Consider the following 16098-nt stretch of genomic DNA (forward strand, 5'->3'; position numbering starts at 1 on the left):
TAATATCGAGAGATTATTTCATGACGATATATTTACACATATGATCATAGTATCAATGCCCACCTCCATACTATTAAATACACAACAACAACTCACCAACTTTTTTTGAGGCCTTTTCTTCACAAATCTTTAGAGAATATATGCTTTTATTTAATTTCCGGTAAGCAATAATTATTTTTTTTTTTTTTTGCTTGATGAGCGGGTTCGGTCCATTTAGATAAAGAAGTTGGGCCCGATCAAAAAGTCCCGGGTCCGACTCGGGTCCGGATCACCCACCCGTCCCTCACGAGCGAAGCACGGTGCCACGTCACGGCGGCAGCGACGTGGGGCGCGGGCCGCTTCCAAAGGAAAAGGAGCCGGCACACAAAGAGGGGGCCCAAGTGGAGCCCACGCCCCGGCCCACGTGGCGAGGCCGCGGGCGCCCGACCGTCACCTGGGCGTCGGGGCGGGGCGCGGTCACTTTAGCTTCTCCCCCCCCTGGCCCGAGCCCGAAATCCGCGTGAACCGTGTCATGACCGCGACTCTTGGAGTAATAATGTTTATTGTGCTGAGCTGGCCTGGCGCGTCTCTCTGTCTCTCCTCAGCCCAGGGAAACAAAAAAAATCCACGCAATAACACCCCAAAATAAAAAATAAAATCGGGGGCATTAAATTGAAAGGTAAAAAAAAAAAAGAAAAATGCACCTTATATCTACGCCATGTTTATTTCAAACTAATTCTTACGTCACAAAAATTCCAAATCCAACCCGATAATTTTCGAGTCTCGAAAAATTCCCAATCGGGCACGCCACTGCCGTGCTTGCTAACACTTAAATCGGGACATCTGAAGAGATATGCTGATTTTGCGCTGAGAGCTCCCTCCCTCCAGCGAGCTTCAAATTTTTGTTTTTTTGTTTTTTGCGACCATGATGGTTAGTTCGGGACAAATGGCGGGGGACACGGCGTATTCAGTCGAGCTCTTTTCGGGTTTTTTATTAATCGAAAAGGGGAGAAACAAAAAATCCAAAACCCTTATCCACTCTTCGCTTCCCTGGGAAAAGGGGAAGGGAATTTTTTTAATTTCAGAAAAAAAGGAGGGGGGGGAGCGATGAATTAAAATAGACCCCTGTCGTCCCTTTCCCCCTCTCTCTTTCTCTCTCTCTCTCTAGTCTCTACGCGCGCGTGTGACATTCTGAGAAACTCTCTCGGGTGATGCCAGCAGCAGGAGGAGCAGCAGCAGCTGAAAAGCAGTACAACAACAAATCTCTCTCTCTCTCTCATCTAGGCTCGCCACGCCTCCCACGGACGAAACTGCCCTCGGCTTCTCCACGGAACTCCCAACCGCCCTCCCCTCCTTGTCCTCCCAGATTCCATCATCCACAGTCAAAGATCCCCTCCTCCCCCTCCTCCTCTCCTGCTGATCGACGGCTCTCTCTCTCTCGCTCTTCCCCTGTTCCTCGCGCTTTCTCTCTCTGTCTCTCTGTGTTCATCTTCCGGCGGCGCTGATGGCGTTGGAGGGAGGCCCCGCTTGATGCCCCACCCCACCCAGCAGCGCGCGCTCTCGGCGCGGGTCCCTTCGTCCGGGTCGGTGGGATGGATTTGATCGAGGGAGTCGGGGAGAGCTCGTCCCCGCCGCGGAGCGTCGTCGGGAGCCTCACCGGGAGCTACGACGTGAGGAGCGACGTGTACGCCCGCCTCGTGGAGGCCGGCAATGAGGACGACGTCAGCAACCCGGAGTTCCGCGACCTCCTGGAGGCCCACTTCAACAGATTGCCGTCTAGGTACTTCGGGTTTGTGTCTCTGCCCCCGTCCCTCTTTCTTGATGCCGGATTTTGGGGGGGTCCGTCGTGCCGGGCAAAAAAAAAAAAAATTGGAGCGGAGGATGCGGGAATCCCATTCCGGGGTTTAGGAATGCGTATTAGCTTGGGGGGGATTGTTTGGGATTTGGGAGGGTTTTCGAGGGTCGCTTGCTGTTGGGTTTGATGCTTCTGGGCGATAGCATTTCCGTTCTGATTGACATGTTCGCGAGTCTTTCCACGTACTGCAGTGAATCTAGCGCATGTATGTATCGCTAATGCTCCAGTAGAACCTACGCATCTGAAAAAGGCAGGTGGTTAGAAATTAGCTTCTTTAGCTTGTAATGATGTGTCAGCAATGCAATGCTCGCTCCGCTCATAGGCACAACTTTATTAAACCTATGTGTTATCTTGACATGGATGGTTTCGGTCGGAGAAAAGGAAAATGCTTTCTTCCTTAAGATTTGTGCCTGATCACTTTCTTTTCGTCCTAATAAACGACTCGACTAAGCAGACGCCGTTGAATACCTCTATGAATCAAAATTTGGTTCTTGAATTGCTAAAGTAGTGGAGCTGTCCTTACATTGATGGCGGGACTTGTTAATTGGCTGGTGAAATTGGAAAGTACCTGTTCGTAGCTTTTTTTTTTTTTTTTTTGCTTAGATGGGGAAAAGTAATCTGCCAGTTTTTGTTGTAATCAGCTCTTGCAAATATGCAGGAAAGGCACTGTAATAGTTCGGAAATACCTTACTTGTCAATAAAAAGCACCTTAACCTGAGACTTACTTTGCTGTCACTTATTCCGATATTCCGATGATTAGGAAAGTAGCACTCTTAGGTAAAAACAGTTGGATCTCTTTGTGGTCAGTAACTTAGTTTACTAAAAAGAGAATGGTGTCTATTAAGTATACATGAAGTATCTGAGCAAAGGAAAGAGTCTTGTTGAAATATAAGTTAATGACTCAATATGGAATTTAGTGATAAAACAAAGAAACTTCTCTCTCTCTCTCTCTCTCTCTCTCTCTCTCTCTCTCTCCCTTTTTGATTTTGAACAGCAAATTCTTCAACCTGTATGGAAATTATTACTTTCTTTTGAAAGTTCTTCTGCCTTCTTTTCAGCGAAAGGCTTCACATTATGCAAACAGGGCTGTGTTTTTCCAGTTCTTTATCACGTGTTCGTTGCACCCCGTTAAACTGTAATTAATAGCCAGCTTGTGTTGATGGTGATAAGCTTATTGGTTCTTATATGTGACAGTTATTTGCTTGATGTCAATATGGATAGAGTGGAGGATGTATTGTTGCATCAGAAACTTCTTATACAGGCCAAAGAGCCAGGCAGGCGTCCTGTTTTCCATGTTCGTTTCTTGGAGGTACTTCATTCTAGCCATCCCAACTGCCTGTCCCGTTCTTTTCCTTTCCTTCTTTTCCTTGTTAAAAAGCATACTCTCTGTGCGTGCGCGTGCGATTTGGGGGTAAGGGAGTGTTGGAATAGGGTTCCTTGTATGAGCATTAAGATAGAGTAAGGATGGCTAAAGAAGTTTTCAGTGTATGAAATGTCATCAGATAGTTGTTAATTGGGTGGCCAAATAAGCTCTAAAACATAGCCTTGTAATTTTAACACGCTACTGGGATATTGGACTAAGTCGCAAGAGGTGAATCCAGATGGCCTGGATGAAGGTGAAATAATTGAAATTTTCACTTGTTGCTGGTCTTTCATGAACTTGGTCGGGAAACTTGAACTAAATGAATTGAATTGGGTGAATTGAGTTATAAGCATATATGGGTGTCGTGTAACTTACTCAAGTCACTGACTATTAGCGATCAATGCTGTGGACTCTGAATTTTCTGTGTGGTTGAAACTTCAATTTTTGGCCCATTTACCTGTTTGAGGACTGTATTGCTGATGCCTACAAGAATTTGGAAAAAATCTTGTGCGTGTAAATAATCTAATTTGCCTGATCCCTGATTTAAATTTGATTTCTTTGTTTATCTGAGGTGATTTTCCGTGTCTGTATCTTTCTGTTGATTTGGTAGAGCATACCTGCCAAGGCTGATGGCAATGATGATTTGCAATTGACAAGTACTTCCAAAGGACCATGGTATGATGAAGACAATGCAGCCATTTTGCCATCAGAGAATAGGTATTCTACCTTTCATTCTCAGCTTCAATTGGTCGGAGTTGTCATCGCTGATACCCATAGCTTTTTATCGTCAGTTATGGTCAAGAATTTCATCATGATAACGGGATGATAATGTTCTCTGTTTTGTTTTTCTCCAAATACATTACATTAGCAGCAATGGTGATGTTGCGAATGAATTTGAACCTTGCTCTAAGCTCGAGGACCTGAATTTGGATGTTAGAAAGATCTCCAATGACGTGCATGGAAGATACCCTCCAGAGACAAACTCAAAACGGTAATCAACTCCAGAGGTTGTCTTTGCTGTTCTGCTTCCACTGTTTTCATCAGATTGACTTATTCATGTGTGATAGGTCTAGTGACCCAGCTATTGATTTGAACTTTAAATGATTCTGGCAAAATCTTGCATTAAAGTTGTGATGAAAGAGGAAGGAGAAAAGAGCCTCCAATAAATTGTTTTCATCCTCTCGAATGTTTTGTTTAAACTGGCTATAGCGAGATGGTTAAATGCTAGGACCAATGTCAGAAATCTATCAGTGAAGACGAGAAGTAGAATGACTAGAGAGTTCACTTTTTCCATCATTTTAATGCCCGATTTCGTGGGATGCAGGTAATAGTCATCTCACGATGGTTCAAAGTTTTGTCGTGTTGCATCTATTACTAGATCTTGTGACTTGATCATCCTCTGTAACAAGATGTCCTCCTGTTTTCTGCTTTATAGATCTTTTCTTTCATTATTTATACTCGAGTTCTCTATTACCAGGACTCAGCATTTTCTCTCTTATTGTTGTTTTTGCTTGTTCTTGATTTCCGTCCTAGCAATCAAACTAGCTTGCTGGAAACTCATTGTGTCAAAATCAACAAACCATCTTCCCTCTTCTACAGAGCATTCGACATGCTTGAGTTTCTCAGCTCGATAAATTAGTCAGAAATGACCTTGGTTGATGGACTAGATCCTGACACTATTGACTTAAGTACCTTCAAAATATGTCTAGGGTTTAGAATTAGTTTAATAAGCTCAATTGAAGTTTCTACGACATGGTAGGACGTATTTGTTTCTGCAGTCATGACTTGCATATACTTGTTTCATATGTGTTAACCGCATTTGTAGAAGGCTCATGCTTAGACACAGGCAGTTCATTACAATGACATGCACTGTAGCCACTTCTGCAAAGTTATTTTTTTTTTTTGGTAAAGAAACTTCTGCAAAGTTATAATTTTGTAGAATTCAAATTTATATTATAGTTTTGGCGCAACAAAGAAATAATTAAAAAGAAAGGAAGAGATACTGAGTTATTGTTCATCTTGAACTTCCAAGGTAGGTACAAGGATCGCTATCATCTTTGCTACCAATAGTTACCTACAGCAGGTTTAGCACTCTTATATCTCTGCTCAGCAAAATTTAACCTACTCGTGACTTCAATTGAGACTAACATGGGCTAAAATCTCTTGAGGAGCATTATGTATGGAAATTAGGACAAATCAAACTGTAAGTCGATCATTTCTGTCGGTCCACAACTCCACATTTAGCAGTTACATGATGATAAATTCTGATTGGAAAAGAAAGAACAGGTACTTCCACCATACTAGACAATCGACATAGCCTGCCTCTTGCACATGAAATTTTACTGATATCCCAGTGGTGTTGTTAAGGAAACTAATGTGCATAATTGGCGGCCTCTAACTTCCGTTCTCTTACAAACATTTTCCCAGTGTTTATTGGATATTTCTGTATTATGATGCAACAATCATTATAATCAATATAAGATGTCTCATAAGTTTTGCAATATATTGCAGGAAAGATATAGCTAGTGTTCCCATTCACGAAGTGATATTTTCTACGGTCGATAAACCAAAGCTTCTTAGTCAGGTATTATTTAACAAAGTTATTTTTTCAATTGGTTCTAATGAAATAGAAATTTGTTAGATGGGGTTTGTTAACATCTGTATTTGTCACACAGTTTAACACTTTTCTGTTCTCTTTCTTATTGGTGTTTTACGTAAGGATGTCCCTACACTTCTTACAATCGGAGCCATTGTAAGGCAAACCTGCAGCCCTTCTTTGCCCAAAAATCCACTCATGCTCTTGCTCTTGCTCTCACTTTCGCTCTTGCCAACACACTGATTGTTGAATCTCTCTCATTTGTTGGTTTCTTTGTGTACTGAATTTCTCTCTCTCCCTCTCTCTCTCCACTCTCTCCATGTCCCTCCCCCCCTTGTCCGTAGGCATCTTGGAAGATAACCAAAATCAAGTGCTAATCCAAGACCAGAGTAATATTTGAAGGGTGTCCTCTGATCAAATGTAATGGAAAAGAAAAAAAAAAAAAGACATCGATGCAATGAAATAAAGTGGGTATTAACATTATAAGTTCAAATCTATGGCTTAAGGAATCTTCAGGGTATCCAAAAGTGCACCGAACCCCCCGAAATGTACTGCATACTGCTCTTAGGAGGATCTGACATAAAATCAAGCAAGCAGCGATACCTGCCTTCAAAAGTTTGTTCAGGACTGAATCTTGTGATAGGGAAAGGTGCAGTCCAGTTCTCTCCTTGAGGACATGCATCAGTCTTTAAAGCCTGCCTGCAGTATGTTCCTGTAAATCATTAAGGAACACAAGCCAGTATCATATTTTTACGAAAAAGAGTTGGTTGACCATGAATAATCGTGAATATGCCCAATGTGTGAATAATAAGTAATATGACCATCTCTACTAACAGCTTTTCATTACTTTTCCCTTGCAGCTTTCTGCTTTGCTCTCTGATATAGGACTTAACATCCGGGAAGCGCATGTATTCTCCACCACTGATGGCTACTCCTTGGATGTGTTTGTTGTGGACGGATGGTACTCTGAGGTACCTTTAATTACTTCCGATATACTGGAAGTATTTCAGAATTTTACTTTCATTTTCATTTGTGAATAAAAGTAAATCAGGAAATTCATTTAGTAAATTATCTGAAACAATCTTAGAAGGAAAACAAGGGAAAAGGTTTCCACTTTCAGAAATTATGGCAGTAAAGGTTATTTTCGCACTCTTCTTTGCTTAAAATGGAAACAAGGTACGGCTTGAAGCTTTAAATGAAGCTCGAGGGGGGGGGGGGGGGGGGGGTGCGCGGGGGAGGGGAACTAGCCTTGGTCTAATTAAGGTTTGTTGAAGATCTTGAAGCGTAAAGGTTAAGATGAATGTTTTATGGACAATCAGTTCCATCAGATTAGCAATCAGTAGATTTGGTTGAAAGATAATTTAACTCTTTTTGACAAATAGTGAGGTAGCTGCTCTAGAAATATTTTGTTGACTTTAGGAATAATATCTTGTTTGTTTTTCTCCTTTCGTGAAGGGGGAAGGGAGGATAGGCATGTCATTTTGTTTTAACTTTAATGCTTGGGATGAAGATATTTTGTAGATGCACGTAAGAAAGACCGGTCTAGAATGTAGGCCGTGGAAGGATGTGTTTTTATTTATAGAGATTATTCCGAATTGATGGAGTAGCAACTATTACTATAGTATCAATTTGTAGGACTTCAGAATATATTTAAGTCATATTACATGATAAGCTCTTTGAAGTTTGACTATAATTTCATATAGTCAGAAAATATACATTTTTTTTTGGAAATGTGGAAAGAATACTTATTACATTTTACAAGGTTTAAACTTGTCATTGACTATTGGGAGATTTAATTTCTAAAAAAATCAATTTCGTGAGTATCCTTAGTGTATTTCAACCTATAACAATAGACATCTGGAATTTTTAAAGTTATCAAACTCTGATTGCGGCACATAAAGAATTCTTGAGTAAATCTCTATAAAGATGCATTTTTAAATTGATTTATCAAGGTTATCGTTCAGAAATAGTATATCTAGGAGTTAGAGCATTGACATGAAAGTTTTGGAGAAAGGAGTCTATAGTTATGAGAAATTAAGTATCTATGGGGGACTCTCATAATTATTTTGGAGGGGGACAGGGAGTGAGCGAAGTAGCTTCAATATATCATGGCATTTTTTTATTCGACCATGGGGCCACTGGGACGTAAAGAAGTTTGGGAGGCCAAGCACTGTCTCCTCCACCTTCATTCCTACATAAGTTGGTCACGATTTCAATTGTTGTCGATAAGAGATGCAAAATAGCCGTGCTTTTCCAGGGGAACTCCTGTTTCTTAAGGGGCATTGTCCTTATATCCTCTATGACAGGGATCCATACTCAGTTGAAATGTTGACTTTGCAATGTTGTGGTCAGGATACGGATGGTTTGAATGAAGCAATGGTAAAAGCTATTGCTAGAAACAAGGTAAACACCAGTTTGTTGCAACCCCTTGTGCATTTTACTTCATAAATAAATGTTGCATATAGAGGAAGTCGTATATGAAAGAAAGGGTCTGATGGCCAGTGATAATTGCTTTCCTATAACAAATATAGTTGTGAAATAGTCTCTTTGATGTTGCTCCTCCTGAAAGTAGTGGAAAGTCGGCATGCATATTTATGCCATTATAAGAATGTGTCATACTACATCCTGCTTTACTAATCCTGGGGAGATTTTCTAGTGAAGATCTACTTTATATTGCCGGAATAAACTCTTCTCGTATGATAGAAATTGAGTAAAAAGACCTGGAAACTTTGATATTTTCTTGTTCCCTTTGTTTATCTAGACAATGAGTTGCGAGTTCCTGAATTCAATGAACAACTGGTTGGACTTTTTGTCATTAGAGTTGTGATTATGAAGTAAAGTTCTTTGATGCAATGTGGCATAAACAATTCTCTTGCCGTAACTCCTGTTAACTAATTCGAGTCCATATACATTCTATTCAGATGCAATAGCAGCTCTTCGCTAAAATCAGTCTTTGGCTGCATAGTGTCAGATATAAATGATGCTACTAATGTCACGAATCATTATGGTGGTCATGTTAGGACAATGAGAACGTTGAACTATGTCGGGTTAATGGATCACAGGCTAATGTCCTCTTCTGTATTAAGTGTTCCATCAAATCGAAAATCAGCATGTTTGGCCTTTCCATCTTCAATCTTCAAAATGAAATCTTGATTGTTAAAAGAAAATATTTTCTTTTAGAAACATATATTTTGACAAATATAGACATCTTCATCCCCACGATTGATCAAGACTCTCTCATTTACTCTTGTTTCCCTGTGCAGTAATTTTGCTAATATTTGAGACTCACTTCATGCTTGTCTAAATCCACTCTTCTCCCACCGTATTTTTCCTGGTCCATAAAACTCCACATTTGTCAGCCAACACCCACATTATTTGTCACTATACTTGTTATTTATGATTGTTATGATGCAATTTATAATTTCATTAGGCTATAGTCTCTGTAAAAGAAAACACCAGTATGCAGTAGAATCAGTGTTGTTATCTAGTATTTTTATGATCTGTAGATGTGATGCTATACTGGACATCCATTTTCTTGTGTGTGATATTTGGGACAAAGCATGATATCTCTGATGGCTGTCACATGTTATTATTTCTGTGGTTCTACATGTTGCTTCGCAATACGGAGAATTGAAAGTTGAATGACCATCTTTTTAAATTTCAGGAATCATGGTCTGGTTCATCACATTCTAGTTCAGCTGTAGAAAAAGCTTTAGCAGCACATGCCAAGTCTGCGGACGGTGAAATAGATAGGAGATTACTCAAGATAGGGGAGAGAATTGGTTCTGGCTCTTGTGGAGATCTGTGAGTTTAGCTTTAGTTATTTGTTCAACCTACCATTATAAGTTACATATCTTGCTCTTGCTTATGCTTTTGTTGCTTTTCTTCTCCCTTCATGAAGGCATCGAGGAGATTATCTTGGCCAAGATGTTGCAGTTAAAATCCTTAAGTCTGAGCAGTTAAATGATACTTTGCAGGATGAGTTTGCTCAAGAAGTGGCAATTCTAAGGTAAGCTGATTTAAGGTGTCCATTAAATATAGAAGAGTTCCTTTTGCGTCTTTTATCTGGTTTATAGGTAAAGATGATGCATAAAATCATCTAGATTTGTTTTTATCTGTATCATCGTAAGTTCGTATACACATATTGGTTTGTCCTGAGTTATTACTTGGTCAACCTATATGTTCCTATTGGCCATCTCCGAGCTACTAGATAATAAATTACTTTTAAGTGAAAGAAGATGTGCGATAGTGAGGTTCAAGGTGAAAGTAAGTTAAATATTGATGCATAGATTAGCCACTCTTTGTGTCGTTAAAATTAAGGGTGTGCTTGATAACCACATTACATACTGAAAATTAAACTTTTCAGCACTTAATGTAGCTAAGTCCGTTTGTTAACTTCTAAGGACACAAGTTAATTTATTGTTTGAAGTCGAAAATCACTTAATGCAGTGAGTAAGGAAGGACTTTCTTAATTGGTTAAGTGATAGATTATTCAATAGAAATTAAAGTCTTTCCAGTTATATTGTCTAAACTTTCCAACAATGTTCACTATTTCGTGTGCAATCGGAAACTAATAAAATATAATGTTTAATTTTCATCTATTATCAAACAACTTTTTATTTTCATTTTCAATACCTAAAACTTCAGTACCTTTCAGCACTTATTTTTCAGTTTTATCAACCGAGCCCTAAGATAATTTTGTTTCACCTGCATTGGATTGCTGATGTGCTATTTTGTTTTTTAGAATTTGGATTGTAAGTCTCAAAGTTGCTGCTGAATGACTTGGTGATATTGCTGTGCCAGATTATCTTATAGGATTCTGTTTCTCTTAAACTTCGTATAATTGATTGGCTGCATTGTCAGTACTAAATCATGTTCTTTTTTGGGCTTATGTGTCATGACTGCAGGCAGGTTCAGCACAAAAATATTGTTCGTTTTATTGGTGCATGTACCAAGCCTCCTCACTTCTGTATTGTAACTGGTATGAGAATTGATTTAGTTTATTCTGGTTCTTTATAGTGAACATGCAGATATTTTATGTTTACTCTGTCAGCTTGATGTTACTGCTTTCCCTTATTATGATTCAAGTAATCCCATTTTCTTGCTTCTTTTCTACAGAGTATATGCCTGGAGGGAGTCTGTACAGCTACTTGCAGAAGAATCGTAATGTCTTAAAGCTCCCTCAGTTGCTAAAATTTGCAATTGATGTCTGTAAAGGCATGGATTATCTGCATAAAAGCAACATAATTCATAGGGACTTGAAGACAGCAAATTTGCTAATGGACAACCATAATGTAAGTACCACAAACTCCTTTTTTTGCTAGATTATTTACTAGCTTGGACAGCGATATGGTTAGCTACTGAAGTGACAGTGATCATTGCTGTCCTTTCAAACATTTATTCTTTTGAATAGTGAATGAAATCGAGTCATTATGTATGGATGAAGTTATACTTCTAGAGTAATATGAGTTCTATACCATACTGTTTCCCTTTTGTCTCTGGCACTCGTTTTATTGGTTCTGTTCTCCATATATAGCTTTAAGAGGCATTCCAGTTACCATTTAAACCCATCATATTATTATCTGATACTACATTCGAAATTATTTCTTTTGGATAAAAAATAGCAAGCAAGCACCAGTTTTTGCAGGATACGCATCGGTGACACCCGAGATTGGTGTTGCAAATTGTGATTTCTGCTGGCAAGTTGTGATTATTATGCCAGAAAAATTATTTTAATGACAATAAACTGGAGATAGCAGATTAGCTTGCCTTATTTGCATATCTAGTCTTGTTTTAGATGGTTTGCTAGAATGGTGATTTTTCTCTAGTGTGCAATCAATCTTGTCGATGTGATTTACATAATTGGTTCTCATTCACTCCATCATTTAGCAAGCCTAAATGAGTCCAACCAGAGAGAGCCTCCATGTTAGCGTGTTATGATTGTTTATTTGCTTGATGATCCACTTCGGAAGCTGACTATCTATCTTCATTTGTTGGGTTTCTCACTGTGATGAGCGCCTTCTGCTTGTCAATCCTATTAGGTTAATGGGGGATGGAATCGTAAATATTATTATCTCATGACATTTTGTGGTTGTCCCACAATTTCTGGTTGGAGGCTTTGTAAGTTTTTTTTTTTGGGTTGGGGGGGAGTTGGAGGTTTAGCACTATTCACATAATGTTTGAGAGATTTTGTTTGGTCTTCTGGTACTTTCTGTCAAATAGGTAATAATGCGAAGGAATTCAACGTGTTCTTTGTTGCAAGGTTGTTAAAGTTGCTGATTTTGGTGTCGCTCGATTTCAAAGCCAAGGTGGAGTGATGACTGCAGAAACAGGAACTTACCGGTGGATGGCTCCCGAGGTTTGACATTATCAATATTCATCTGTGCTTGCGGTGATAAGTTGGTTGAAGTTTATACTGAGAAAAATATGGCCAAATCTACGGTGCTCTTGAAGTTTTTGTTATGAAAGATCAGTTTCTTTGCTGATATTGGTAGGCAGGTCTTTTGTTGCGATCGATATCTTGTAAATCAGATCAAACTGGCCTCGTCAGGAGGAATTCAAAGATTGCCGGAAATCTCTAGTGTATCACATAAACAGTTCAAACAAATTACATGGAAGAGAAGACCCGGTGGCTCAGTTCACCAAGTTGCCATATTACCCTAATATAGGGTGAAGAAATACATTTACCCAGTGAATACTTTATTCGACAAACGTGGCCAATGATATGAAGCTTAGAATATGCTCCAATGCATCTTATCTGCCTCCTACATGTCATAAACCATCAACCACACAATGAGAAACACAGTTTAGAATACGGTCCAATGCCATCTTACTTGCATCCACGCTGGACTAATATCTGATTTTCTAAGTTCTTTTTTGCGGCCAGGTTATAAACCATCAACCATATGATGAGAAAGCAGATATCTTCAGTTTTGCTGTTGTACTTTGGGAATTGATAACAGCCAAGGTATGGATAAACCTAAGATGCACTCTGTGCTCTCTTTGCTTCACAAATGCAAATTCATTGTTAGTGATATTGTGCTCCCCAATTGTTCAGATTCCTTATGAAAACATGACTCCACTTCAAGCTGCTCTGGGAGTGAGACAAGTATGTATTGAAACATGAAAACATAGGGGTGTTTCTTGATATTGACCAAACGATATGTAACATCTATCGACATTTCTCACATTTTTAAGGGACTGCGTCCGGAACTTCCTGAGAATGCGCACCCCAAACTGCTCGAGTTGATGCAAAGATGTTGGGAGGCAGAACCAGGCAAAAGACCTGCTTTTTCAGAGATAACCATTGAATTGGAACATCTTCTTCAGGAAGTCCAGGTAGCCATTTTGCACTTTAATTCATTTTGTGTTTTCTCTCTCTCTCTCTCTCTCTCTCTCTCTCTCTCTCTCTCTCGTGATTAATCTGAGTATTTCGCAGGAACACCCTGAAGTAGCAAATGGCAAGTGAATAGTATCACAGGTGATTACGTACCGGATTTGCACAGTAAAAGGCTGAGAATCCTCCTTTTTCCGCCAAATAGTTTTACAGGTTACATTGTACAATAGAGAGAGAGTGTGGCATGAGTAAATACAGAAAGTAGAAATACTAGAGTTATAGTGACTGCTTTTCCGACTGACCTAGGGCCAAGCGGGTTGTAAACATTTGATGTCACCTACGTTAATATAATTAAAGGGGTTTCTGTTTTATGGGGAGAAAACTGATGAAGTGGGGTGCCTCAGTACCTATGCGTGGAATGGGATGTTCTTCGATTTTGGATAGCTCAATGTATTATCAGATGTTAAGATTCACTATTATGTATTTGATCAATTTTGGCTCCCGAGATCATGAAATTTTCTAGATGCATTTGTAGGTCACATGGATGTGATCTCAAAGGGTTTGCTATTTTTTTTTTTTGGTAAGAAAGGTTTTGCTATTTATCCCTCTTTATCTTAAAATAGATGTTCTAATCCTGATATTTATCCTACTTTGGTTTGGAAAAGCCTATAGTTTGTCTCCTGTCAAGTATCAAGGCTCAAGAGTGCTGATCATTCTATTCTCGTGCGTGATCGAGTCTAGATATCTTGTAGAGCCATGCTGCGATAAGAAAGATCCAAGGAGAAATTATCGCGGCCTGGCAAAAGTAGCAATCATCCGTCTTTGTTTGGTTTCTTTGGCAAGGAGAATTAAGAGGATCAGTTCCAATATTTCCGTGGCGCCAGTCCCTCGATAGAGTAACGAGCTCAACACAGCTCCCCTTTACTTACGCAAATTCAAATCATCCTCGATCTATTTCCTTTTATTCTCTTTCCTTTCGGATCGGACCATTCATACTTGGGTAGTTTGTTTCCTCTGTTATAACTTGGGACGTTCAGTTGTGCATCGAGGGCGTCCCTAATCAAAGGGTGGGGCTGCTGGATCTCGTCGGAGCCTTATAAGACATGTTGGAGCATAACATGGCCTGCTGCGAGTTTCAATTTCAATTTATGTCGAGTAAATGTCACTCGATTGATACGTGTTTAAGGCAGAATTGATGTAATTTGCTTCGACAATCACGCAACGGTAGTGTGCACTATGCTGTGGACAACCAACGCCGCGTTCAGACAAATTATTGTTTGATGATCAAAGGCAGAAGTCAACTGCCAAAGGATGCAGACGAAAAATCATTTCGAGGGGGTCCATCCTTATCCTTTGCGCGAAATGTGGCTTTCCTTGGTTTCTGGCTCCGGTTCTTGTCGTTGGAGCCTCGTTTTTCAATATCTGATCTTAAATTTGGGTCTTGATTTGTTGTGTTCCAAGGACATCTTTTAACTTACACTGATTCTAAGAAAGCGGGTTTCCCATTTTAAAGATGAATTTCATGAAATGTGTGGATCCAATCCAGTTTTGTACTTTAGTATTGATCGAGCAATGTACTGTGCACTTCATTTTCTTTTTTTATTCTTTTTCCTTTTTGTATTCAGCCACTTGGCCTGTCCATTGGGTTGCCACTTCTACCGTGGTGCCATGGAGGTCGCAAATCCATACCGTCTCGTTCGTCTTCGCTCACCTCGTTCGGCGCGTTTCTACTTCTATGTAGGCGCGTTCCAATCGGACCGAAAGAACAGACGCGTGTTACCGCTTTCATTATTAACTTTCGCTTTAATTTAAAAAGTACCCAGCACTCATCTTTTATTTCGAGTGTAGTCACTTCACAAATTGCTTTTACTACTCGTGCGGTTCAACATCTCGATAATGGCGACTCGCGCAGATTGAATCTCGACCAGCGACATGTCCAGGCGCACTCCTATTTCACTCGACTGTCTCGACTCCTGGACTCTCGTTCGTACAGAAGGCTTCCACGTGAGAGAACGTGCTCATGCGACCAGAATATTTCGCAATGAGTTTGCCGACATTGACCTAGATCTAGAAGCGATCAGAACCACGATTTGGAAAAAACCCTTTACCTAATCCCCTTTTGTTTATGTTTTTCTTGGACTGTAACGACGAAACCATCTTTTAGAGAAAAAAATAATTAAAGTAGACATTGGCACGATTTCATTCCGTCCTCACACACCAACCCGGCCCATTGGATTCTCAAATTCTAATACCAAACAATCCTTCCTTTCGCTGTCTTGTCGTACGCCCGGGGGTCTGGTTTCCAAAGAATATTACTTGCACTTGCACATCCTATTCGGACCCGCTATCGAGAATTCGAACTCTGTGCGTCGTCATCATCGTCGATCACAGTGTTCGCGGGACAAACGGACGACCGTCACCCGTCCCCCCCCCCAGGAAAAAACCGGTGAGGGGTCTCCGGGTGGCGGTTCGACCGGTCAGCCCATGATTGGACCATCTTTTATAGTTATAGCGAAAGTTTAATGTCGTGTATGTAAACAAGTGACGACTCAACTCCCGAGTCCAGTGGCGGGGCCAATTCGGTCCGAAACACGGTCCGGTTCACCGGTTCAACGGCTGCTCAAACCAGCTCATAGGTCTCGACCAATCCGAGTATCAATGAATAACAGGACCAGATTAGGGGATGCTTTCGCTGTTCAACCATTGAACCAGCCGGTCCGGTCCGGGTTAAAGAACCTCAGTAAAGATTAGTCGAGTGTCTTGAAAAGCCGTACGTGCGCGATTGCTACCAAAAAAAAGACAAACCACCTAATCTTACAAAACTAATAGTAGATACTGTTTACCTCGAGGAAGAATGGTCAATCACAATGATTAATGCTGTTGACGTTTCAATTTTTGTAAGGTATCAACTTTTCTGATGATGCATGTATCCACTTGTGTACCTACTTTAAAAAACAATTTCCCGTTAT

The 16098-nt window shown here is 40.1% G+C and overlaps 1 protein-coding gene across 4 annotated transcripts; it reads left to right on the forward strand.

Annotated features, from left to right (window-relative positions):
- Positions 1 to 1195: 1195 nt before the first annotated feature.
- Positions 1196 to 13621, forward strand: LOC115684630 (serine/threonine-protein kinase STY46-like). Of its 4 annotated transcripts, none has more exons than XM_030609447.2 (16): positions 1196 to 1768; positions 3029 to 3143; positions 3808 to 3914; positions 4066 to 4188; positions 5709 to 5781; positions 6654 to 6764; positions 8146 to 8196; positions 9458 to 9597; positions 9695 to 9802; positions 10701 to 10774; positions 10912 to 11087; positions 12056 to 12151; positions 12680 to 12760; positions 12851 to 12901; positions 12991 to 13131; positions 13232 to 13621. In XM_030609447.2, exons 1-16 carry the CDS (start codon positions 1572 to 1574, stop codon positions 13259 to 13261), a joined length of 1674 nt encoding a protein of 557 aa, XP_030465307.1. In that variant the 5' UTR covers positions 1196 to 1571; the 3' UTR covers positions 13262 to 13621. The 4 variants fall into 4 exon arrangements, with proteins under 4 accessions (XP_030465307.1, XP_030465309.1, XP_030465308.1 ...); XM_030609449.2 differs by having other exon boundaries at positions 1196 to 1759; XM_030609448.2 differs by having other exon boundaries at positions 1197 to 1768; positions 4069 to 4188.
- The last annotated feature ends 2477 nt before the right edge of the window (positions 13622 to 16098 follow it).

The sequence above is a fragment of the Syzygium oleosum genome, unplaced genomic scaffold (assembly GCF_021117445.2).
Source record: "Syzygium oleosum isolate NSW1041296 unplaced genomic scaffold, Sole_v2.1 Sole_v2.02, whole genome shotgun sequence".
NCBI lineage: Eukaryota > Viridiplantae > Streptophyta > Magnoliopsida > Myrtales > Myrtaceae > Syzygium > Syzygium oleosum.

Bases quoted from the DNA above. Each gene is read 5' to 3' on its own strand.
- LOC115684630 (XM_030609447.2), top strand. From the start codon at position 1,572: ATGGATTTGATCGAGGGAGTCGGGGAGAGCTCGTCCCCGCCGCGGAGC. The intron at 5,782-6,653 runs GTATTATTTAAC...TTTCCCTTGCAG, and splicing joins AACCAAAGCTTCTTAGTCAG to CTTTCTGCTTTGCTCTCTGA. The intron at 6,765-8,145 runs GTACCTTTAATT...TGTTGTGGTCAG, and splicing joins TGGACGGATGGTACTCTGAG to GATACGGATGGTTTGAATGA.